General features: G+C 35.1%; 1 protein-coding gene and 1 non-coding gene across 7 annotated transcripts in view; both read right to left on the bottom strand.

Moving 5' to 3' along the window:
• The window catches only part of Ralgapa2 (Ral GTPase activating protein catalytic subunit alpha 2), a 325786-nt gene that overhangs the window by 135163 nt on the left and 163775 nt on the right, over window positions 1-26848 (bottom strand). For all 6 annotated transcript variants that reach the window (XR_011706732.1, XM_027955724.2, XM_071608693.1 and 3 more), the window contains 4 exons: window positions 10687-10815; window positions 4056-4184; window positions 3177-3235; window positions 126-234 (listed from right to left, as the gene is read on the bottom strand). Coding sequence is in view for 5 of the 6 variants with exons in the window: in XM_027955724.2 (XP_027811525.2) it covers window positions 126-234; window positions 3177-3235; window positions 4056-4184; window positions 10687-10815 (426 nt within the window). In the remaining variant the exon portion in view is untranslated. The remainder of the gene's footprint in view (window positions 1-125; window positions 235-3176; window positions 3236-4055; window positions 4185-10686; window positions 10816-26848) is intronic.
• Trnaa-agc (transfer RNA alanine (anticodon AGC)) lies at window positions 7346-7418 on the bottom strand. Its single transcript has one exon. It is a non-coding gene; the product is annotated as a tRNA-Ala (tRNA).

The raw sequence follows: 26848 nt of genomic DNA, 5'->3' as shown, positions 1-26848 counted from the left end.
AAAGGGAATTCTGAATCACCTCCTTTTTGTAACATAAGAGGCAACAAACAATTTCGATTTAAACTAAAATAAAAAATACTTAGGAGATAGTTTAATGTGAAATAAATACCAAGAATTGGTAATACCTTCAAAGTTACACCTATCACATTGATGGCTTCTTTCACCTGAGGATGGCTGGTACACTGTGCAAGCTCTTCACAGATCCAGACCCCAAGTGAGCAAATGGCGATGCATCTTTTTAAAAAAGAAGGAAAAGAAGAAAAATGCTTATGAAATTACATATTTCCTTAATATTTTCAAAAGAGAAATATTTTAAATCTGTTTATTCAAGGCAGCAAAAATCAAAAAATACATTAACAGAACGTCTTCTTGAGAGAGTAGATAGGGAACTTCAAACAGATCAATTTTCAGGAAAAATAGAAACATTGATAATGATTAGTATTTAAATATTTTATGAAGTGAGTGGCATGTTTTCTGTTAATTGTCGCAGCTCATGTATCACTTATTTTTATTAAAACTAATTTATTACATTTTATTATTTTGATAAAGTTTGGAGGAAAAGTAAAAAACACAAATCTTAGTAAATTATTGAAAACTGAGTTTACAATTGTCTTCCTTATAATAATATGTACAATGCCTACTGCTCACATAAGAAAAACCCTGTATTTTACTTTAAAGTATTTTAATGCAACTTTCAAAATTAATTTTACTTTTTTTTTTAAACACTGTGCTAGAACAAGATATTCTTCCAGGAAAACAGGATCATACCATACACATTTTGATTCTATTTATTGGGGGGGGGGTGTTTCTCAATTATTTATTTATTTATATATGACAGAAGAATGCATTACAATTCTTATTACACATATAAAGCACAATTTTTATATCTCTGGTTGTATACAAAGTATATTTACACCAATTCATGTCTTCAAACATGTACTTTGGATAATAATGACCATAATATTCCACCATCATTTCTAACCTCATGCCAGGCCTTCCCTTCTCCTCCAACCCCTCTGCCCCATCTAGAGTTCGTCTATTCCTCCCATGCTCCCTCTCCCTCTCCCACTATGAATCAGCCTTCTTATATCACAGAAAAAATTCAAAATTTGTTTTTTTGTCTATTTTTTAACTCTACAGAAATTTGGCTTTCTATGCTAAAGAAAAAAGGGGAGAAAAAGGAATTGCCAAGACTTGTTGATGGTGTAAATATGGTAGGTGTGGGAAAAATGAGAAATTAAAGATTTCTTACAAATTTCTGGGTTTAAAACCTGGGTAGATGGTGGTGCCATTTATTGAAATGATATCTAAGGGGCAGTCAGGCTTGTAGGGGAGGCAGAGGTTTCGGAAGGCAGACTAAAGGATTCAGTTATGGTTGCATTAAGTTTGGATATGTTAAAACATTCAAATTGAGATGTCAAGTAAGCAGTTTAATATGTAAGTCTAAGTATATAAGGGGTTTACTAAAGATCCAGGTAAATAAATTAGGATCGTCAGCAAGTAGATGGCATTTGAAGGTTGGTTAGAATAGTATACAAAGACTCATTAGCACCCAGGAAGTCATGGAGAAAAAACAGGCCCAGTCCTAAACACTGATTCACTCTAATCTTCAGAGATTAGGTAGAGAAGGAAAGGTCAACACAGGAGATAGGAAAGGAGCAGTGGCAATGAAGTAGGGGCTAAATCAGGAAATTAAGTTCTAAGGAGCAGGTATTGTACAGGAAGAGAGTAAAGAGAAACTAACTTCAGAACTGGTACGTATCCTTGAAACTTATATGATAATCTCTAAAATAACTAAAAAAAAGCGTTTATGGTTTCTTTAAGATAGAGATACTAAGTAGATTGTGAGAAAAAAATCAAGAAAAGAAAAAAAAACAGGAGGCAGGAAATGACAGCAAGAAAGAGGAAATGAAAGAAATATTGAGAAAGCTCAACTAAAACAAAGTATTAAATAAGATGACAATACATCCAACAGATCAGTAATTATGAAGAATAGAAACAAACCACAGTTTCAGTTAAAAGATAAAGATCAGACAGGTAAATTTATAAGACCCAGATATATATAGTTTGAACAAAGGTATCTGAAAGAGAAAAATTCAGACAGAAAAATTTAAAAGAACAGAAAGTATAAAATAGTTGTAAATATCAGATAAAGTAGTCTTTAATATAAAAAAAATCGTCCTTAGAAATAAATAGGATTACTATATAAGTATGAGATTTGATTCACTATAGGAAAAGGGAAACTATAAACTTGTATGCAATTAATAACAAACTCAAAATATATAAAGCAAATGTGACAGAAATACAAGGAAAAACAAACAAATGTGATCATAATAGAAAAATTTAATGTATCTCTTTCAGTAAATGATCAAGTTGATGAAAAAACTTAGAAAGGATACAGAATATATGAAGCACTTGTTTTAAAATAATTAATATAATGGAAACACCTAGAACACTATGTTCAACAGTCAGAGAACAATGTATACATTCTTTTCAACAATATATAAAACATATGAAAAAACTGATTATATAGTGGGTCATAGAACAAGTTTCAGCAATTTTAAAGACAAAGAGATTTTTGATCCCAAATGCAAAAGACATCAGTAGTAAAAAGATAAACAGAAATAACTATATGCTTGGGAATTAAGAAAAATACATCTAAAAACTTATGAATCAATAAAGAAATTATAATGGAAAATAGAAAAAAAGTTCAAATAAAAAATATTACATATTAAAATGTATAGAATTTGGATATAGAAGTATCTAGATGGTCACAAACTGTTAGCAGCTTCAGATGCCTGGCAGAAGCAACCAAAATGTTTCCAGAACTGCCAAATGTCTTTTGGGGCACACAATCAGCAGCAGTTGAAAATCACTACCCTATACATACATCATTTGAATAAACTGTTTATCCTTCCATTTTCCTTCTTATGGAAAACATATATATATTTGTAATCGTACTTTTTCTTAGACAAGAGAGTGTATATCTTACTATTTTCACTTAGTAATGACAACTTTTTAAATAATGAAGCAAAATTTTTCCCGACATGATTCTTACTGCACTTTAATGTGTGTAAAACAAATGTGAGAGAACGTGTTTTTTTTAACCTTAACTGTTTACACATAAAAGTGTATCTTAAAATTCTAAAATAGTTTACCTCTTGTTCAACATTTACCTTGCACATTCATTTGGTTCTTCTGTGGCATTCTTCAGTAAAATATTTATGAGGTAATGCTAAAAACACAAAATTAAGTAAAATAAAAACTTTGTGTCATGGTTGGTTTCCCACATGTTCTGATCATGTTCCAGGCAACCAGGAGCTACTGAAGGACCAGGGAGCTGAGGAAACTTTTCCTTCAGGAGAGCCTGGGGAGGGAGGAACATTGGGCTTGTCTTTTCAGGGAGTGTTTCTAGATATCCAATGAAAGCCTCACAAAGCAATGAGACCTCCAGATAGGAAAATCTCCATTTTCTTTTACTTTAATTGGATTACACACTGTATATTGAATTATATATTGTAATTATGTATTATAGATTGATTGATTAATGCAGGGGATTTTTCTTTTTTCTTTTTTTTTACTTTTTGCCTCAAAAGCTAGTTGAGGAGAGAACAAATGCTTACTTTTATTCTCTAAGAAATGATCTGAAATTTCAAATTATTAGTAGTATTTAATCAGGTCAACAATGGGATTGAGTATTTAGCTTATTTCAATTATTCTTTATAAATTCATTTGATATACTAATGCAGCATAACTAATCTAATAAAATTACTACAAAGGATGATTCATTACATAATTATGATCCCTAGGCACAATAAACAGATCTAATAAAAAAATACCCAAGGAATATAAACTATTAGGTCTAATGGCAATATGCTCTGAATGTGATACATTTATAGCTCCTAAAACAGACTTCTGAAAATAACTACTGAAGCATTTAAAAGATTCGACAAAATTTCAGGAAATAAGTAGATAGTATATAAGAACAGAAGATATAATCATATAGCTAAACTACAATATGCTAAACTTGAGGTTAAATCAAAGACTCTGCGTACCTTGACATCTTCAGTTCCTGTAATGACCTCATTCACTTCCGGCACTGACGGTAGTAAAGGGATCTCCTGGTAGGTATTTGGAAAGCACACCAGGGAACCCAGGATGGTGAGAGCTTCTGCACGAGGTGCCTGCACACAAGGAATGAAACACATATGTTTCTCTCTGAAAGTTAGAAATTCTGGAGAGGCAATAATATGTTTTACTTCTCCATAATTTTGTGAGGAAACCTTAATCTTAATAACTATTTTATCTTGACTACATAATATCATACTATGCCTGGTTATTTTCCTGGTGAATTTTTAAGCAAGAGAGATTTGCCTGAGTGCAAAAGCAAATTTCCAAGGAACAAAAAATATGACCATACTTGGATGTAAGTGTTGTGAAAACTGGTCTGTAGATTCATTCAGAATTAGGAAAACTAATCACTATTATTTTGTACTATTTTAGAGTTAGTGTTCATAACAAAACAGAGTAAACAAAATCAACTTAATGTTATTTTTTTTCTGTGAAGAACAATTAAGGAAAACTCTTAAGGAAGTTAGTTTGGAGGTAACTAAGAGAAGAAAGGAAGGATACTACCTACCAAAATTCTTATGGTTCTCCAGGAACTACTTTGTAAAATAATATAGTGAACTACTAAAACACTATATCTAGCAAGGCACTAGATACTTATTTGTCCACTATTGGAGGAACGTATATATTGAAGAAGGCATTTTACTAGATTTCAATTAAATCAACACTAACTAGCAGCTGTCATTAGCCAAGAATAAAGGGTTCCATTCACAGTGCCCCCTGCTTCAGAATATAAGCTTTTACTACAGCAAATGGAGAAAGGACAACCAGTTCTAATTCTGGCAGTGAGAGGAAGGGAAAACATGCTTCTGTTCCAGAAGCTCAGTGTGCTCAAGGATGTAAAGTAGGACTTTAGGAGTAAGAGTGGAACCTGAATTAGAGGTCTGAAACCAGTGCAATCAACCTGGTGAAAAAGGTCAGCAGTGAGGGAAGCAGCAGAGTGGGTGCAAAGAGAGGTGAAGACTGCTCCCTATGGCTTCAGACCTGATTTCATATGGAGCCTGAAGGAAGCATGTAAAGTCACTTCTGTGCTCAGGGTTAAAATGACAAGGAACTGTGGTGACACTTATAGGCAGCAGGTAGGAGAAAGAAGAGGTTCTAAAGTAAATTGGGCTGTGGTTGGGGGAATGAATTTGATGCATCCATGTAGCATCCAGAGGCAAGTGTACACGAGACAGATGGTGAAAGGGTCAGAGGCAGTGATCCTCAAAGTGTGCTCCAGCAGGGGCACACGACATTTAAACAGGAAAAATCAAAGACTTCAAGGAAAAAGAACATGCAGAAATATTTGGCTACATACAGTTAAACAAGAGCCTTTAACATGTTAATGTACACTGATTTTCAAGTAAGGATGTATATTCCACAGAATTATCTGACCATAAACCTGTCCCTTTCTCCCCACTGCCCCCCAAGCATCTTGGGGTTTAGTGTTCTGAAGATATTCTGAAAGGCTTATTTTGAGTTTAGAAGAAAAGTTTGAAAGCCAATATGGGAACCTTTTCTGTTCAGAAGAACTAAATGAAAGCTAACTCTGAGAGTGTGCAAGGGGGCGGGAGAATGATGTCAGGAGTCACAGCCTTGGAAGTGGGGAGACAAAATAGAAAGAACATTATCAGTATCCCACAGAAGTCCTCTCTGTGCCCCATCTCCATTCTCTTTCCAAAGTAACTCCTATTCTCCATAACATCACAGATTAGTTTCGTCTACTTTTTGAACTTTTAATAATAAAATTAGAGTATATATTCTTCTGTGTCTGACTTCTTTTCCCCAGTATTACGCTATGCAACTGACCCTTGTTGTGGCATTATTGTATATATAATATTCCATGTTACTCACACACTGTAATTTATTTGTTCTATTGTTGATGAACATTTGGATTGGCTTTAGGTTTTTGGCTGTTACAAACAATGTTGCTGTGCACAAACTTCTACAGTTTTTGATGACCTGTGTGTGCATTTCTGTCTCTCTTTCTCTCTCTCCTACTGCCTCTGTTGGGCAGATCTCTACAGCAAAGGTATTTCACACTTATAATTAACTTGTGTAAACTGAAAATTTTCACTGAGAAGGTACACTCCATCCAAATACCTTTCACCAGATCACCTACAATATTAAACCTTGAGTTTAAATGACAAAAGTAATTCAGAGTTGCTGTTCCTTTACATAAAACTACTCATTTGCATTCTCATTCTGTTTTTTAAAAACATTTTTGAAGGCTAGTTATTTATTGTTTGTTGATTCTTTTTCTCCAGCTTTGAAAGATAATAATTGTATATATTTAAGGTGTACAACATGTTTTGATACACATATACATTGTAAAACAATGACCATAATCAAGCTAATTAATATATTCACCACCTCATATAGCTGTAATTTTTTTGTGGTGGGAATATAAGATCAACTCTCTTGAAAAATTTAAAAGTTTACAATATAGTATCATTAACAATATATTGTTAACATTACAATATAGACACCATGCTGCCTATTAGGCCTCAAGAACTTATTCATTCTGCATAACTAAAACTTTATACCCTTTAACTATCAACACACCTCCTATGACATTCCTCAGGACCTGACAACCACCATTGTATCCTTTGCTCTGTGAATTTTACTTTTTTAGATTTCAAATGTAAGTTGAGATTATGCAGTATAATGTTTGTCTTTCCGTGACTAGCTTACTTAGCAGAGTGGCTTCCAAATTCCTCCATGTTGTTGAAAATGACAAGATTTCCTTCTTTTTAAATGCTGAATAGCATGTGTGTGTGTGTGTGTATATATATATATATATATATATATATATAAATTCTGATTCAGACTGTGTAAATGTACTGAAATACACACACACACACACACACACTTCACCCATTCATCCAATGATACACTTAAGTTGTTTCCATAATTTGGCCATTTGTGAATAATGCTGCAATGAACATGAAAATGCAGATATCCCTTTGAAATACTAGTTTCATTTCCTTTGGATATATGCTCAGAAGTAGAATTTCTAGATCTATATTTAAGTAGTTGAGAAACTTTACTACTATTTTCCATAACGGCTGTGGTCATTTATGTTCCCACTAACAGTGTACAAAAGTTCCCTTTCTTCCACATCCTCACCAACAGCTTGTTTGTCTTTTTGACAATAGCCATTCTACCAGTGTTTTTTTTTTAATATTTATTTTTTAGTTGTGGTCGGACACAATATCTTTATTTATTTACTTTTATGTGGTGCTGAGAATCGAACCCAGGGCCTCGCACTTGCTAGGCGAGCGCTCTACCACTGAGCCACAACCCCAGTCCCCTAAAAGTGTTTTTTTTTAAAAAAAAATTAATTTAATTTCATTTTTTTACATAAATGGAGTACAACTTTTCATTTCTCTGGTTGTACATGATGTAGAGTCACACCATTTGTGCAATTATACCCATACACAGGGGTAATAATGCCCATCTCATTTCTAACAGTGTTTTTAAATTGCATTTCCCTGAAAGTTAGTCATGCTAAATATTTCTTTCATATACCTGTTAGCCAAATGTTTGTCTGGAAGGCTATTTTAAAAAGCTCATCTGGCTAAAAGATACATTTTCACAGAGAACGACCCCATTGTGTGATACTATCTCTATGAAGGGTTCTAGCATTGTAGAATACTCTCCTATCAAATAATAAAAATTTCCACAAAGTAGATCCTTTCGGTATAGTCCGAGAAGAGGAATAGCTGAGTCAAATGGTGGTTCCATTCCCAGTTTTCCAAGGAATCTCCATACTGCTTTCCAAATTGGCTGCACCAATTTGCAGTCCCACCAGCAATGTATGAGTGTGCCTTTTTTCCCACATCCTCGCCAGCACTTGTTGTTGTTTGTCTTCATAATGGCTGCCACTCTTACTGGAGTGAGGTGGTATCTTAGAGTAGTTTTAATTTGTATTTCTCTGATTGCTAGAGATAATGAGCATTTTTTTGAATATTTGTTGATTGACTGTATATCCTCTTCTGAGAAGTGTCTGTTCAGGTCTTTGGTCCATTTATTTATTGGATTATTTGTTTTTTGGGTGCTTATCTTGTGAAACTCTTTATATACCCTAGAGATTAGAGCTCTATCTGATGTGTGAGGGGTAAAAATTTGTTCCCAGGATGTATGCTCCCTATTCACCTCACATATTATTTCTTTTGCTGAGAAAAAACTTTTTAGTTTGAATCCATTCCATTTGTTGATTCTTAGTTTTAATTCTTGTGCTACAGACATCTTATTAAGGAAGTTAGGGCCTAGACCCAAGTGATGGAAATTAGGGCCTACTTTTTCTTCTATTAGACACAGAGTCTCTGGTTTAATCCCTAGATCCTTGATCCATTTTGAGTTAACTTTTGTGCATGGTGAGAGTTAGGGATTCAATTTCATTTTGTTGCATACGGATTTCCAGTTTTCCCAGCACCATTTGTTGAAGATGTTATTCTTTCTCCATTCACACTTTTGGCACCTTTGTCTAATATAATGTAATTATAATTTTGTGGGTTAGTCTCTGTGTCCTCTATTCTGTACCATTGGTCTACTAGCCTGTTTTGGTGCCAGTACCATGCTGTTTTTGTTACTATTGCTCTGAAGTATAGTTTAAGGACAATTCACAATAGCTAAACTGTGGAGCCAACCTAGATGTCCTTCAGTGGATGAATGGATTAAAAATGTGGCATTTATACACAATGGAATATTACTCAGCAATAAAAAATAATAAGATCATGGCATTTGCAGGGAAATGGATGGCATTAGAGAAGATTACGCTAAGTGAAGTTAGCCAATCCCCAAAAAACAAATGCCAAATGTCTTCTCTGATATAAGAAGGGTGACTCAAAATGGGATTGGGAGGGAGAGCAAGGGAGGAAGATTACCTCTAGATAGGGAATAGGGGTAGGAGGGCAAAGGAGGGAGAAGGGGAATAGCATGGATCATGAGACTCTCATCATTATACAAAATACATGTATGAAGATGTGAATTTGGTGTCAACAAACCTTATATATAATAAGAGACATGATAAATTATGGTATAATGGTATATTAAGAATTGTAATGCAAAAATAAATAAATAAATGAATGAATTAAAAAAAATTTCAACAAAGTAGTATGATTTTCCTCCTTGTATCCTATAAATTTTTTCAACATTGTTTCAAGTCATTAAAAATAGGCTTGAAAGTTCTTTGAGATTATCCTAAAATATTCTGGGATAATCTTTTGAAATAGGGAAGTATGACTCTGAATAGATAATAGTTGTACAGAGGACAAATGGGAAAGCCATATTATTCACAAAAACAACTTTGATTGAATAAATTGAACATTTTCTCTGGTTTCCCTTCCCTCATTCTTTTCTTTTGCTCTTGTCTCTTTTCGCTTTTCTTTGCTGTTTCATTTATCTTTATAAGAAAAAACCTACAAAAATACCAGCATGAACTATCAGCCATACAAAGTATTAAATAAAATTAATTTAAAACCTGGGGCTCAGAGTTTGAATTTACTCTGCACAGAAAAAAAAAGTAGAGTGAAAAGGTACCCATGTGTTAAACAAAATTTAGGGTGTTGGATACTCATACTAACTTCAATACAAATCCCTGGCAAATAGTAAAGTTTATTTTATTTACACCATTTGAAGGGGAAAATGACTCTGAACAGATAATAATTGCACACAATATAAATGGGAAAGGTCCTTTAAATTCAAATGTGTAAGAGTATTCTCCAAAGGAATTAAGATGCTGCCTACATAGTGGCAGTAAATGTAAAGACTGAAAATAAATTCTTTTTGTAGCCTTTAATGCTCATTTAGTCTATCTGATTCCAATTTTTTAAAAAATAATTTTTAGTTGTTGATAGACCTCAATTTTATTTATTTATATGTGGTGCCAAGAATCAAATCCAGTGCCTCTCACATGCCAGGAAAGTGTGCCACTGAGCCACAGCCACAGCCCCTTGATTCTAATTTTTTAGTATAAGAATTCTGATAGAGTTTTCTGGCACAATAATAAGAAAATAGATATTTCTTTCTGGTAAAAAAATTTAGTACTATAATATTTTAAGAAAATATTTCTAGGGCTGAGGATATGGTAGAGTACAAGTTTAGCATGCATGAGGCCCCAGGTTTACTCTTAATTTAAGACCACACACAAAAATTTTTGTTTCTATGAGAATAATAATAATGAAGACCTAACTAAAAAACAACAACACTGTACTGTTAATGTACACTTACAATTTTCTCTTTACTTTGGACAGTTATGTCTGTACCAGCATTTATCAGAAAATGCTAATAAGATTCTAAGAGAAAAATTCTGATTCTGACTGTGTAAATGTGCTGAAATATTAGTGAGGATATGATTTCTCACACTTTGGCCTTTTGATGAAACGCCTTTCCAATACCAGTGTGTCATCTTATCCTACAATTTCACACATCAGCTGCCAGGATATCTACCCTGAGAGCCCAGTTTCACATTGCACTAATGAGTCAACACCTGTTACAAGTGGAGAAATCTGAACCTTGTTAGCGATTGAGAAGCCTCCTGGGAGCCTGGATGCTAAGCATTGTCATACTCACCGCCAACATGTCTGTACTAAGGACCCTTGCTGCAGCCGTGATAAAGTCTCCCACCAGCATTGAGAATCCAGGCAAACCCAGGGAGAAAAAGCGCGGTGGACAGTGCCTTATAATGGTATTTAAAATGTCCTAAAAGGGAAGATAAGAAAACACTATTTATTATTATTTGCATTACTGGGGATTGAACCCAGGGGCACTCTACCACTGAACTACATCCCTGAACCCTATGTATCTTTCATTTTGAGACAATGTACCAATAAGTTGCGAGGCTGGCCTCAAATTTGTGATCATCTTGTCTCAGCCTCCCAAGTTGCTGGGATAACAGGCATGTACCACCAAGCCCAGCTATCACACTGTATTTTTTTTTGGTGCTGGGGATTGAACCTTATGCATGCAAGACTAGCACTCTACCACCTGAGCTATATCCCCAGCCCCACAAATGTAATTTTTAAGAATAAAATTCCAAAGAAGTTTGTCTGTAAATATGACCTCTGCATATTAATCTAAAAGAATGTGGATGACAGAAATTTTTCAGTGGTGGGGTACCAAGAAATGAGATACTACACTGGTAACTGTACTTATTTTACAGGTAAGAGAATGAAGACACCAAACTGTAAGATCATCCAAAATCTAAACAGTGGAAATGAGACAAGACAGTTCTTCTATATTCCACCTAAAGGTGACTCCTTGGACAAGTTTCAGGAGTGTTGAGATATATATATATATAAATCCTATCACTAAAGAAAATTATGTTCTGCTTTTAGCCTTCAATATTTAAAAGTTAAAGCATGCTGTTTATATTAAGGGAAATTTTCACTTTCCAGGTAATTTTATACCCCAACAAACAGAAATGTATAGAGTGCCCAGGTAATGCTGTGATCACTGATGTACTAAGGTCAGAGAGTCAGTGTAGCTGTGAGGAAATGTGTGATTGCAAGGCACAGTACGCAGTGCAGCAGAAACCTTCTGTATTAAGAGCATTGTATGCCCCAGAAGCCTTGTGTCCTGTGTCTCAATGGCTGTTATTGGTGGCTAGCCACCCCAACTCCCCAACTTCCAACTCTATTCTGAGGCAGTCACCTCAGTCTGTCTGTGACAAATCAGAGATCCACCATTGGACAGCACTCATGCCATTATAGCTAGGCCATACCTCTGAAGCCATCTGTACAAGTCTGTATATAAGAGGGTAAGTTAGAAAACCATAAACTTCATCTATGCAGTTTTTGGCCAGGAACATTAATCAAACAACCAAAGTACTATAGGCATTGACTAATAGTTATATAATCTATAGTTAGTTCCAATATATGATTAAAAAGCAAAATTAAAAAGTCTCCAGTTTCTGAGTTTTTAGAATGGCCATTGGAAAAATCCTTTAAAATAATTCTGATTTAATTGTATTAGAGCACAGTAGTAACAACATGCCAAATCCTAATACATTAACTTAAATCCCTCATAATACAAATAACCTCATTTGACAACTTACCTTCTTGAAACAGCATTTATATGTGTTCACAAAACATTTTTCCTTACATAGTAGCCTCATTTAATTTTTATAAATCATACTATTTGTATCATCAACATGACTGCACAATGTTTTATCTGTTAAAGCTTACAAATGGTAAACAGTTTATCAAATGCTAATTTAAAGTTTTGGCATTTTTGCAGAGTTTTTCCTGTGCTAAAAATAAACAAATATACAGATAGGTAGATAAGAGGAAGGAAGGAAGGAAGGGAAGAAAAGTCTGAACCATGCTTCTTCTTAGTTAATGTTTAACCTGCTTTAATCACGCCCTGTGACACACTTTAGGGTTCCTATCAGCAAAGGCAAACATTCTAAGGGGACCAGCAGATGGGTGCTGCCCTTTAGAAAGTGTGTGGTAAACTCATGCTCCAGGAGTAGAACAAAAGATCCACCTTTTTCATAATTAAGCCTCTGATTAATGCCCTGGGCTCCTCACCACACACCTGTAATTACTCACAGAGGTACGCATTGTGCTGGGCCTTGACTCAGAATATCAGACATCAAGCTATCCAGCAGCAGATGGAAGCACATTTCTGTTGACATATGCTGCTATGAAAGGATTCGTGCAAACCTGGCTAGCAAGGTAGCATAATGCCATGCATCTGAAGATTAATAATGCAAACAACCATGATGTTAACTTTGTTATGTTTGTGTTAATTCCATCTGTTGAGATGAGGAACTAAAACCCCAAAGCCTATGGGTTTTAAAAATCTTTAGCACATACTTAAATGAGCCATTTTTGCTACTGGAATTTAAAGTTTTAATTAAAAAATGCTTTTCTGGGATAGGTTTATGGGAATTAGGAACTAAATCCTTTAATAAGCTAAAGCCAGAATTTATAAATGGAATCCATCTTGCTTCATAAGATTTGTATGTGTAAAGTCAATGATCTGTAAAATGGGGCATTCAGAAAAAATTACTAAGTTGCCATGATGCTAAAGACAGCAGATATGCATGCAGCTGAGATAAAGTCACACAGCTCCCCCAGCCCCTGGACCTCAGCCAGTCACTTCAACAGAACCTGTTTCTATGGGCAAGAAGATCGGAAAGAGGACACAGTAACAGATGGTTAGCCTAACCTACTCTGCCACCCACATTAAGAGTGCGCCCCTAGGAGAAGCAGGGCCCGTGCCACAGTCACCAAAGAGCACTGGGGTAGGGTTAATGTGGGGGTTAAAGAGGAAACTATATGAGAAGTCAGCCAAATTACGGCCACATGTCTGCTTCCTTTGCTTATCCACATTAACATGGAACAACTCAAAGATTCTACCTTTGTGACAACATTTTAATAGGAATAACCATGTGGTACTCAAAAGAGAGCAGTTTCGAACAACAACAAATTGCTCCATTCATTTCTTTTTTTTTCCTAATATTTTTTAGTTATACATGGACACAATATTTTGTTATTCATTTTTATGTGGTGCCAAGGATCGAACCTAGTGCCTCACATGTGCGAGGCAAGTACTCTGCCACTGAGCCACAACCTCGGCCTGCTCCATTCATTTCTAACTAATCATATAACTCTTTAAAAGATTATTAAGATCATAGTTGTAATTGGAATCAATCTTCAGAAATATAAAATAAAAATCTTCAGACTTTGAAACTTTCTTTGCAGCCTCTGAGGCATTATATATATGTAAGACAGACCCATACTTCCCACACATGAATCATTCATGTACAGCCCTCATGCATTTTGCCATATTCACCTCAAAGGCAAACATGATTTGCCTAATCAGTTTTCCCAGTGACTCATTTTTTTTAACTTAAATAAAATTATTCTGAAAAATTAGTATCATTTGTCTTAGAAAATACTCCCTTAAATAAATATAATGACAGTAAATCAATGATACTGAGTTTTTGCTAAAAGTATTACTGACAGATAGTGATCTGACCAGTCTGAAGCAAGGGCCCTCCTTGTTTGAATCGTTAAGATGGTGTAAAAATACTCCTCTACCTACTCCAGGTGGCCTACCTGAAAGCATCACAAGGAATGGCCAACACAAAGAAAAAGGCCATCATTCCCACTATGTTGTTCACTGCTATTTAGTGTTGCCCCAGATTTGACCATGAGCAGGAAATGCCCCTGCACTCAAACTCTGCTCTGGTGAAAAGAACTCCAAAACTGGGGCCATGAGGCCTGGGTTCACAGACATGTGTGAGACTGTAGGCAAATCATATCATGCCTGGGCTTCACATTTATCCTCCATAGAATGGGATGATTCTGTCTTAAAAACTAATATCTAACAGGATAGTAGATATGAACATATGGTTTTGTAAACTGAAAATCGTCATACAGAAGTAAATAGGGTTGTGAGTAAAACAAAAAAATCAAAAAGGGGAAGAACTCTAAGGAGTTCACTATACAGAATCTACTTTATAAGTTCAATTTGTACTATTCAGCAAAAATATTACTTTTTTGATCCACACAAATTCAAGTAATATTTTAAAAACATTTCAAAGGTTGTACAAACAAGCCTCTTAGATCACACATTATCCCAGAAATTAAAAGGCTCCAGACATTAGTGCCTTCAAACAATATTCTGAACAAGTCATTACAGCAATTATGCATAGACTATGTACTTTATAAGAAAAACAAGGAAACAAAAACACAGAAAAAGGATCATTTTAGATTTTTCAGATTTCATTCTTTTGAGGAATTCTAGAATTTATCCCAAACAAGTAAGTATGGTAGCAAGAATTAGTTTCTTTTCCACTCTAAACAGACTCAAACAATAAAATAAAACAATAAGTTCAATGGTAAATGGAGTATAAAACAGGAATTAAGTTTATCCTTTAAAGTTGACCAGTCTGAAGCACAGACAAAATTCTTGCATATGCTTTTTGTTCAAAGGAAATAGTCATGAAAAATATTGTAACATGGTGAAAAGGACACCAAACTAGTATTTTTCTCTTGTTTTGGTGAAAAGTCCATGTGCATACTACATACTGAGAGTGAAAAGCTAGACTGTAAAATGATAATTGTGAATTTGTAGCTTATCAAAAGATACGGGTTTATGAGAAAGTGACTGGTGAGAACATCTGTCTCTTATCACTGATCTTGCAAAAAATCAGGTAATTCAAATAGAGGCGTGTTGTTTCCTATCCTCCAAAGCACAGTTCTATAAACACAAACCACATTCAGCCCGGTAAATGAATCGCTTTAATTGAATGCTATGTACACAGTAACTGGAAAAACCATAAGCGATAAGAAAAACATATGGTGATGGCAACAGAAATTGGTTTATTCATTTTGCATAGTGTTGTTTCTTTAGTTCTTTTATAATTGACCTTTAGAACGATAAATGTGTAAAATAATTTTGTTTATTATGGCTCCAAACCTTCCAACAATTACACAAAATGAAAATTTAAAAGGAAGGATTCATTCTGGAAGCATTTCCATTGTTTACATAATTGCACAGCTATAATTTAGTGCTCATGTTGTTATGGAAAATAAAAAAAGGGCCATTACGGGCCATTTCAATTCAAAATATTGCACAGTGGTGTCAAAAAATGGGGGAAAATGTTCACTTTAAAACAGTTTAAAATGGATTAGCCCTATAAATAAAAACATTTCAATATAGTATCCTATGAAATACAAATGTTTAAGAAGTAGCCATCCTTCAAACCCTATTAGAAATGTTGCAACTGTACTTTCACACCAATTACATATATATTATTCACTTAATATTTGCTCACAGCCCAGCAGATGATGTTTGTAACACAATAGCTGGCCATCTGTCTCCCTGCATTTCCTTAGCGGACTTATGCCTGCTTCTCAAGAGCAAACAGATCCAGTTATTCCACCTAAAGTCACTCAGACTCTCTATGAGGCCAAATATAATCATCAAGAATAAAATCTGTGTATGCAAAATCATCCATCCCCTCATTTAACTTTTTACTCTAAGCAAACTACAATGCTACATAGATGACTTTACTGCTATATTTCAGGGAAGAAGCCTGTCTTTTATTTAGGAAATTCTATAGGAAGCTCTTTTATTTGGTAAAGTGGGGAATGTTGGGATCTACTTATCCCAGTTGTCTGGTTGATGAATAGATATAATTTGTTCCATACTTGCATAATTAATTTTAAAAATATTTGAATGTAGAGGACCCCTTTAAGCACTACTTTAAACCTAGATATAATTTAAAGCTTCCTTAACAATTACAAGCAGCCACAATCCTGTAGTGCCTGGAGGACTATTTGTAAATATCAGCTATTGCTTGATTGGCAATGTTCAGAAATGCTGAGTGGAGAGCATTAGTAACCACAAGAACAGATCTGAAGAGGCCTCAAATCCCAAGGCCTGGTCTTCTCCCTTCTGCTAGTGAGTCTCTGTTCTTTCAGCTCTGTGCACAAAGACATCCTATAAGCGGCTACCTGTTTTCTGGTGACAAAAAAAATAAACGCTTTGTCATTATGGTTCTAAAAAACAATAGACTAAGTGTAGCATCAGTATTGCACTTTCAGAAAAGTCAGTGCAAAAGACAACAAGACAGAGCTGCAAATTACTTTCAAGATCTGGGCTAAAAAATATGTGGTATGTGGTATGTGCTATATGTTATTTGTTAAAATGGTCATTTATAGTGCAATCTGGGGGAAAAAAGAGGTGTTCCCCCCCCCCCACACACACACAAGTTCTGGATAAAATGTAACTTCTTTGGGTATAACTATGTTACTAAGGCCTGGAGAAACAGGAAAACACAAAGTAATTGGTTTCTGTGACTGAGAATGAAAGTCACCTAGCCCTTTTCTCCATGAGGAAGGATTCGTTCTGGAGAAGATACTGAATGTCCTGAAAAAGTACAAAGGGGGTGGAGAAGTATGATACAAATTTATATGGTCATGATACATTTACAAAGTATCAGGGTTTTAGGAGTGACAAAACAAGTAGACAGATGGCACAAAGTTGCTGCAGCCTCAACCCCAAAAGAAGATCTCTGAATATATATATATATATATATATATATATATATATTTTTTAATGATTGCTTTACAACTATTCATCATCTGTAAAGAAATGCCTGGCTGGCCTGTAAACTGATGAAAACTGATTATCCTACTTCATGAAAAGTGGGTGATAGATAAATAGATATGAAAAACTATATATGACTTTTATTTTATATTGGGGTTGATAAGTCAGCAGCCTGTCTTAAATGCTTCTTCTTTTTGTTATTTGTAACAGCTTTATTGAGATATAATGGTATGTAATAAAAATCTACACTATAAAGCATACAAAATAGCTTTTAGTATCATTACAGAATTGTGCAACTATTACCACCATATAATTTGAGAACATTTTCATTACCCCAAAACGAAACCCTATAGCCATTAACAGCTACTTCCCATTTCCCCTCCACCCAGTACCCAGCAACCACTAATCTACCACCTAACTCTATGGATTTGCCTAACTGGATTTTTTTTCAGAATATGGAATCATACAGTATGTGGCTTTTCATATTTGATTTCTTTCATTTCACATGTTTAAGAGGTTCATCCATGTTGTAACATACAGCAATTAATTCCCTTTATAACTGAATAATGTTATTGTATTGATAATATTCTACATTTTATCTTTTCATCAGTTGATGGACATTTGACTTGTTTTCACCTCTTGGTGACAGTGAATAGTACTGCTATGAAACTTTGTGTACAAGTTTCATTTGAATATCTGTTGTCAATATTTTTGGGTAGATACCTAGTAGTGGAATTGTTTTTCTAGAAATTACATGTTTACATTCTGAGGAACTATCAAACTGTTTTCCACAGAAGCTCTATCATTTTATATTCTCACCAAGAAAGTACAAGGGTTCCAATTTCTCCACTTCATTCTTGACATTTATTATCCCACTTTTTATTTATTTATTTACTTATTTTTTCAGTTTTTCAGAGTACTTTCTTTATTGTACAATGCCATATTTTTTGATGTACAACAAAAATAAGGAACAGAATGAAACAGATGATCAAAACATATTTAATTAATACCCAGACAAGAGCATTCTTGAGTGGAAAATAGGTGGTCATTACCTCTGTATCCCAGATGACCACCTCTACTCTTCACCTTCAGATGACATTAGAGCGATCAGGCATCACCAAGAAAGTACAAGGGTTCCAATTTCTCCACTTCATTCTTGACATTTATTATCCCACCTTTTTTTTTTAAAGTGTTATTATAGCCATCCTTGTGAGTGTGAAATGGTATCTTGTAGTTGTGATTTGCATTTTCTAATAATGGTGAATATCTTTTCATGCACTTGTTAGCCATTTTTAGATTTTCTTTGGGGAGATTTATATCCTTCACTCAAATCCAAGATTGTGAAGATTTCTTCCTTTCTTCTAAAAATTTTAATATTACTCCTTAAACTTAGGTCTTTTTAAAGTTAAATTTCACAAATGGCATCAAGTCTGACTCAGGACCACTTGGAGAGACTATTCTTTTCCCCTTGAATTATTTTTACACCTTCATCAAAAGTCAGTTGACCATAGAACTGTAAGTTTATTTCTGGAGTCTTAATTCTATTTCATTGATCTCTAAATTTTTACTAACATCATACTGTTTTAAATATTGTAACTTTGCAGTTAAGTTTTGAAATAAGAAACTATTAGTTCTCTTTTTCAAAATTATTTTGGTTATCAGGATTCCATATGAATTTTAGGATCACCTTTCTATTTCTGCAAAAAAGGATATTAGGATTTTGATAGGAATTGTGTTGAATCTGTAGATCAGTTTGGGAGTACTGTTAATCTTAAGTCTTCTGAACTAGAAATATGGGACATTTTTAAAATTTAACTTTGGCAGTTTTAAAGTTATTACAGTAACATTTATAGTTTATAGTGTGCTTATGATACACCTTCTTGCATAAATTTATTCCTAAGTATTTTATTCTTTATAATGCTCTATAAATGGGAATTAATTCAATTTTCAAATTGTCCATTCTGGTGAAATAAATTAGGCTGACTTTGGTATAGTGTTCTTGTATCCTAGAATCTTGCAGAATTAATTTATTAGTTCTAATGTGTGTTTGTGTGTATGTGTGTGTGTGTGTGTGTGTGTGTGCGTGTGTGTGTGTGGTGTATTCCATAGGGTTATCCAAATATGAGACGAATCATTTGTAAATTCAGATAACTTTCCTTTTTCTTCCCAGTCTGGATGCCTTTTATTTCATTTTCTTATTGACTGGCCTGGGTAGAATTTATAAGCACACTGCTGAACAGAAGTGGTAAAAACAGATATCCTTGTCTTGTTCTTGATCTTTGAATATGGGAATTTAGAATGGAAATGCCTGTTATTTCTTTGGTGGGAAGAGAGCCAGAGAACTGTGGCATCCAAACCCAAGGAAACCTTTTTCAAAATATTTTTGGAGAGAAAATTAGTGCTTTCCACAAGAATGCATAGAGTACTATAGATCAGAGCCTCCAAGAAAATATTTACCCTTCATCACACGAATCGAGTCATTCCCTTAATCTCAAGTCTTCAACCACATGGGGAAAACATAAAGTCCCTTTTCTCTGACCAACACAACACTCTACTTACAGCCCATGGATCATGAGGGGCTGCTGTCTTTCATGTGTGCTTCCTGTAATGGGCATTTCACAGTCCACTGTGACTAACAGGAAGATTATAAACCTACTAGAAAATTCTGGCACATTTATAAATTCCTTAATATTAGGAAAACTGTTGGAGAGTCATGGAAAGAAGTTAGTTACCAGCTGTATCAACAGCACGTTGAAGACACTGTGGCCTGACTATGAAATGACTATCTCAGTCGTGACCCTGATAAGACTCAAATCTGCAACATTACAGTTTGTATAACAGGTTGGCTTAATGAGGTTGATGCAGATGCTCAAGAGCAGTTATTAAATCCTCACAATGGGTCTTCAGCAAATGAGGTCTTCAACAAGTTGATGCAGCAAGTGTCAGCAGTGGAAGTGACTTAGCTACATCAGACTCTGAACACGAGACACAGATGCAGCATACAAAAGAAGACTAGACTTGATGGCCAAAGCTGAGGGGTAAATCTATGCAAAAAGGTATTTATACATTGCCAAGGAAGTTATGAGGGGCTGAGGAGCACATAGAAGGACACTAAAATCTGTTTTTTTCTGAATTAACCAGCTGTTTGTTTAGAAGAAACAAAACTGAGTCTACGTTCTCTGCCTCCTGCATACCCCATCACTATAGCTTTTAGAATGTTCTTTAGCAGAGGCAAAACCAAAAAGTCACTGTCATCTCAGATAACAGGGTGGTTAAAAAGGCACTTATAGTGTACAGTTGTATAAGTAATATTATTAAGGTAGGAATTGCTCAAATGGGCAAAATTTGCACATATATAATACAGGACTAGTGAGCTAAACCTAGGAATAGTATAACTGCTTATTGTTCATCCTGTCTTAAGAATGTGTCAGTAAGAAATATACACTAAGAATACTGAAAAGAAATTCTTAGATGAAATCATAGGTTTAATATGGTCAGGTACTACTGTTCTTTAAGTTCTTTTGCTTTACCTAATAATCATTTAAAAACACAAATAATACTTTTGTAAGGTATACTTTTAAGTGAAGTTAGTAAGTCCTAAAGCTTACATCCTACTGTCTCTCAAGGAAATATTATTACATGAGGGAACTGGCTCATAGTATGCTATCTTCAAAAGAAAAACAGGCCTCCTAACAAAGCATTCTTCTTAGGAAACTGCTAGAGAGAAACTATGTGTGTGTGTGTGTGTGTGTGTGTGTGTATGGGCTGGGGGGTGGGCAATAAGAGGGAGTGCATAAGGGAAAAATACTAAAAATTTACCAGGATTCCAATAAGAAATCAAAGTTCCTATTTTCCCCTCAAAATGAACAGTGGAGAACACATGCCAGTTGTGACTTCTGTGCTCATTTAACTGTGTCCTCAACTCTGCTATAAGACTTAGGGCTTCAGATGCCATCAAGACTAATGTCCCTTGCATTTAAATTTATTTCCTTTTCACATGTTGAAATGGGAAAACCTTGTTCTCAGCTTTGCATGAAAATGAACCCGCATTGTGATCTTTGCCCAAGAGCAGGCTAAAGAGGTAAAACTGCTTCTGTTGGAGATTTCCCATGTTCTCTGGTATGTTCTTATATTAGAAAATAAATCAACTTTAAAATATAATTATTACTCATTTCTTTCAATCTGAGATAACAAAAAATGCATGCTCTCTAGTTTCTTTTCTTATAAGTAAAATAATTCTATCTGCACATAGCAGCAATAGTGAAGCCCTCAACAATTTTGTGTTTTGTTGAAAAAAAAAAAAAAAGGGTTGGGAACAACCTCATGGCCATTCAATTACAGGAATCTATAAACTGTCCCACTGATGGGATCAGAGGCCTGCAAGAATTATGCAGAGCAGCCACAACAGGGAAAGTTTTTGTTTCTGCTTGGGCAACAAAATTATAACTTTTGCTTTTGTAATTTGTATTTCAATAAAGAGCTCTCAAGAATGGCTGAAATTTGATAGAAAATTTCAAAACAAGCCAGTAAATTATACTGCTTATAGAGCAACCTCAGGCAAGTTCCATTAACAACTTAGCAATTAACAAAATCTGTATTTCAACTGCCCTGCCTATCCTCGGAGGAAAAGCCCATCCCATGAGAATTCTATCACAGGGAAAAAAAAAAAAAAAAAAGAGGTGAGACCATTGAGAATAATCAATCAACCTCTCTAGATGGACAAACAGCTCCATGCTTCAAATTCTAGCAATTTACACATAGTAAAATTCACTTTGGGAGCTTAAGAAGTACTTTCTCTTCTTCTTTAAATAAAGGTAGTTTATAGCAGATGTTGGAGGGAATAAGGAAGAAAGAAAAGAAGGGCTTTAAAGATAAGATTCCAGTAAAGAGACCACTAATTTGCTCTCTGATCCTGGACATATACTTTCCTATTGAACGTTAATTTCACCATTTGTAAAATGAGAATGAAAATATAACATAACCAGAGTGCTCTTATAAAGGGCAAAGGAGATCATGTCTGAAAGCATTTTATGAACTCCAAAGCCTTATACATTATTCCTTTTATTAAATTATAGACTTATAATCATCTTAAAATTTATTTTATAGGATCACTTGACAAATAAATTGCAGATTTAATTTAAAATCCATATCATCTCAATAATTCTTTACAAAAACATTTTAATAAACTGATAAATATCTTCAATGACAATGGAGTTGAAGTTGCCATGTTGGCTGTTGTGAGGGTCTGAGACAGGATGAAGCAAAGCTCCTGCCTTCTAGCGATGACCTCTCAGGACCAGGGGACAGCCACACAGAGCTGCCTGAGGCCAGGTCAAGAGCACAGGGCTCCTGCACAGGGACAAACAGTATGCCATAGGGACCTGGGAGAGAAGCAACTAGGTGACACAAGGCACTGGATCTTTACAAAAGGACCATGCTGCATACATTCAACTAAGACCCCAGTGCTAAAAAAAAAAATGGTAGGTATTTTTTTTTTAATATCATACTACTAAAAGGTTCTCTTTTGCTAGAAATTCTCTGCTCTGCAGATACCCACCAGAGAATATTTTTCCATGGGAGAACAAAAGGGAAACTGTTGTTTATTGTTTCTATAGAAAACAATGTTCTCTAAAATATGTTCCAGTAAATAGCATTAATAGCCGAACAATCTGCAATCACCACACTACCACTTATTGTTATACATTAAGAAGAAATCAACAAAGAGATTATTCTCCACAACAGAGAGCACTTTCTCACAGAAACAAAACCTACAATTTAAAATGCTTTTCTTGACATTATTTCCTTATATCTAAACCTATCCTGTATGGATTATAAACCACAGTCATGATTTAAAATCTCTTATATTCAAACCATTCCTTCCCTATAGGGATTTATAGTGTCCTCCCCTTCCCTAAGTATAACTTTGGTACTTGAAATGCCTCTAGAAGCCATCCCCTTGGCTCTCAGTGCCTTTTTGCTGACAGAAAAATGTGAATTTTCTTAAAGTCTTCATAGAATTCTAAATGAGAAAAGAGGATATCTTGCAGGTCAACAAGCTATAGTCTAAGCATCAGACCCCTTCTGCAGTAAATGGGCCCGTGCCTACAGAAGTCCTATTGTCCTTACCTTCCCAAGGATCCAGCCAGTGAGACTCATTAGGAACCCATTTCATGGTACCGAGCAGCTCAAGCCAGAAAAGGACATGTGGGAACCAATTCAAAGATGTAGCCACTTAATTGGGATTCTGAGGGGCAAGCTCTAGAGTGGAAATTTCCTTCTGAAGGCCCGTCAAGAGACTGACAGTCTCAGACTGAACACTGTAGAGCTGGAGAGGAGGTACATGCACAGAAAGTTGCACTAGCAAGAGTTCTAGCTCTGGAGATAAAACAGCCTAATCTCTCTCCCCACTGCACTTCCTCAGATATGTGAAGAAAGCAATTTTCTCTATGTATGTGTTAGCTTTCCTTCATGCAAGCTTTTCTCTTGACCATCCTTCCTCTCAGCAACTTGCATGGTACCCAGGTGGGGACCAGAATCTGAGCAACTCCCTGCTCAATATACTCAATATACTCAGCACCATAGCTTTAGGATTTCAGGCCAAAATCTATCTCAGATCATTTTCATGTTAACTTGAATTAATCAAATCAACCCATGTTTTACTTCTTAAATTGATTTTTTAAATGAATGCAGAATTTAATAAGTGGAATCACATAAACCACATCCTCCCCTTTTGAAAAACATTCAAATATTAGCAAATTTCATATAATTCAACCTAAAATATTTGTCTTTCTTACTTCAATTTCCTTGGTTAAACTTTTGTATACTTTAATTTCTTTGACTTAAGAGAGCTGGTCTTTTGTATTTCTGATTCCTGAGTTCTGTCATTTAATTGATGTTGCTTAGTTCTTCTCTCAACCTAGTATCATATCTTGGTACTCTTCTAGGGAAAGGTTTCTCTGCCTCAGCACTATGGACATTCTGGATCACAAATTCTTTGTGCTGTTTAACAATATCTTGGCTTCTCTGTACTAGATGCCAATGAACACCCCTCTCTCCAGTTATGACGACCAAAAATGTCTCTAGACATGACCAAATGTCCCCACGGGTTGGCAATTCCCCTATCCCTCAAGAGCCACTGTTCTAGGGTGAAGAAAGCTGACTAGCTCACCCCAGATGCCAAAATTTCAGCTGGTGAGGTTCAGCTCAACTGCTCTCTTCACAATGCCATGTGGATTTGGAACAGCCAGGTTCAAAGGTGGTCTTTTTGTCCTTCCATTTTCCATCAATCAATACATTTACTGAGCATCTACTCTTTCTGGGAAAAATCAAGATACACTCCAGTGACTCCAGCAAGGAAGATTCTGGTGACTTGGGCCTTGGGAGAGGCCATAACAGAGTCTCCTTCCCTAAGAAACCTCAGGGCAAAAGAACACATTCTCTACTGAAAAACATAAGTCTGGCTTATATACACATCATGTAACAGCTTAGTGGGAACAATCTTTCATTTTCCCATATATATTGAGTTGCTATTCTATTGAATTTTTATGCTTTAATTGATTTCACATAGCATGTCTTATTAAATACTTTGAAGATTTATGGTATACTCTTCACTGATAGCATTTACTTAAAAAAAAGTCTCTATATTTTTAAATCTAGCAAGGGATATAAAACAAAACTTGAGTTTCTGGCATCTCAGGTAGAATTTTTCCTCTCTGGATCAATCTCCCATGCTATCATCTTACGCTTTTAAAATCTGTGAAACAAGTTCACTGCTCACATGTTAAACCTTATAACCGAAACCTCTACCATCTGTTACCTTTTACATATTTCTGCTTTCCTCTTTGAGGAGTAAGTGGGCTTCATCTGTAGCCTAGTGAAAGTAACTATTGGTTTTATAGCTTGTAAAGAAAAGAAAAGGAGCCATCCAGTTTATCATGCTTATACAATCATTGAGCTGAAGTCCCTATAATCGCTGATAGCTGAATGAAGTTCCAATAACACTGTCTTTGATACAACCTGACTATCCTACAGCTTGTACATTACCATGGAACATCACAGGAAACACTCAGAAATTATTGGATGTTATTTGATGGTATTAACATTAATTATATGATAGCTTCTATATTTTATCACTCTGAATTTTGTATAATACATGATAATTATTACTAACAAAACATGTCAGGAGAGTACTGGTATCACATACCATCTATCTCTGTAAATGATAGTCTTTCATCAAAGCTAAGTTAAACTTAAAAGTTTTGTTTATTGCTATAGTTAACCCTGATATTCAATAAAATCTCATTCATGTAAAATCATGTAAATTTAAATTAATAAAATTATATTTTAGAAAAATAAGAGCTTGTTTTTAAGTGTAAAATTACTTTAAAAACAAATATTAACAAAATTGGCTAATAAAAACATCAAATGACAGAGACTTTTAGAAGTTCTATTTTAATAACCCTAAGTAAATTTTTAGTTTGCACACACTATTTGAATTTCAAAAGGGTTAGAAAACATGTTCTTTTAAGTAAAGAGAAAAACTCCATGGAAATCCTTCCCACACAGTCCTAATTCCTATCAGGCAAGAATTCTTTAGGGATGCTTGGTGTCTCCTCCACTGCACCTGTTTGGCCTGCCCAGTGCTACCATGTCCAAGAGTCAATCTTTACAGTTGCTTTCTCTCTACAGTGCCAACCTACCTTCTTTTCTTCCACTGCTGGTCTGAAGTGGTTTTGGCTTTGAGAGACAATGTCAATAGTGCCAGTAGGCTCTACCTTCTCAGGATACTAAATCTTACTCAGCACTATATCTTACTTGCCACAAATATTTCTCTCTCTCTCTCTCTCTCTCTCTCTCACACACACACACACACACACACACACAAATCACATATGCACAGAATTGCACAACATACCTACACATATGTTAATATCCACATGCATATTTACATATATACATACATGTGTTTTCTCTCTCTCTCTCGCTCTCTCTCACACACACACACACACACACACACACACACACGTTTAAATACATTTACATTCACACAAACCCCATCTGTGTCCCAGTCCTTGTTAGCCCTCATTAATGTGCCCCTGGGCTATTACCACAATTCCCTTTCTGTTCTTGCTGTCATCATTCTCTTATGATTATAATCCACCCCACATAATAACTATGGCTTAAGCTTCTTAAAATACTTTTTGAGCATGTTGAGTGTCATGCTCAAAAAACATTTAATAGCTCCCTGTTAAACTACCCTGAATCAAGGTTCTCTACAGTGCTGCCTGGATTCATGTTCGAATATTATTTCCATACTGATACCTGGTACTAAAGCAAAATAACTCTAGTCATTGTTCCTTGAACATGACCTGAGAAGTTTTGTATCTATGCCTTTTGACGTTGTTGTTGTTGTTGTTACCAGGGATCAAACCCAGAGGCACTTAACCGCTGAGCTACACTCCCAGCCCTTTTCGTTTTTTATTTAGAGACAGGATCTTACTAAGTTGCTTAAGATAGGTTACTGAGGCTGGCTTTGAACTTGTGATCCTCCTATCTCAGCCTCTCAAGTTGCTGGGATTACAGGCATGCCCCACACTGCCTGGCTGTATCTTTGTCATGTAAAATTCCATCCCTTCTTGTCCTGTCTAAATTCTATCCATCTTTGAAA

This window comes from Marmota flaviventris, chromosome 2 (genome assembly GCF_047511675.1).
Source record: "Marmota flaviventris isolate mMarFla1 chromosome 2, mMarFla1.hap1, whole genome shotgun sequence".
Lineage (NCBI taxonomy): Eukaryota > Metazoa > Chordata > Mammalia > Rodentia > Sciuridae > Marmota > Marmota flaviventris.
Note: the sequence above shows the minus strand (reverse complement) of the source record. Positions and strands in the feature narration are given on the sequence as shown.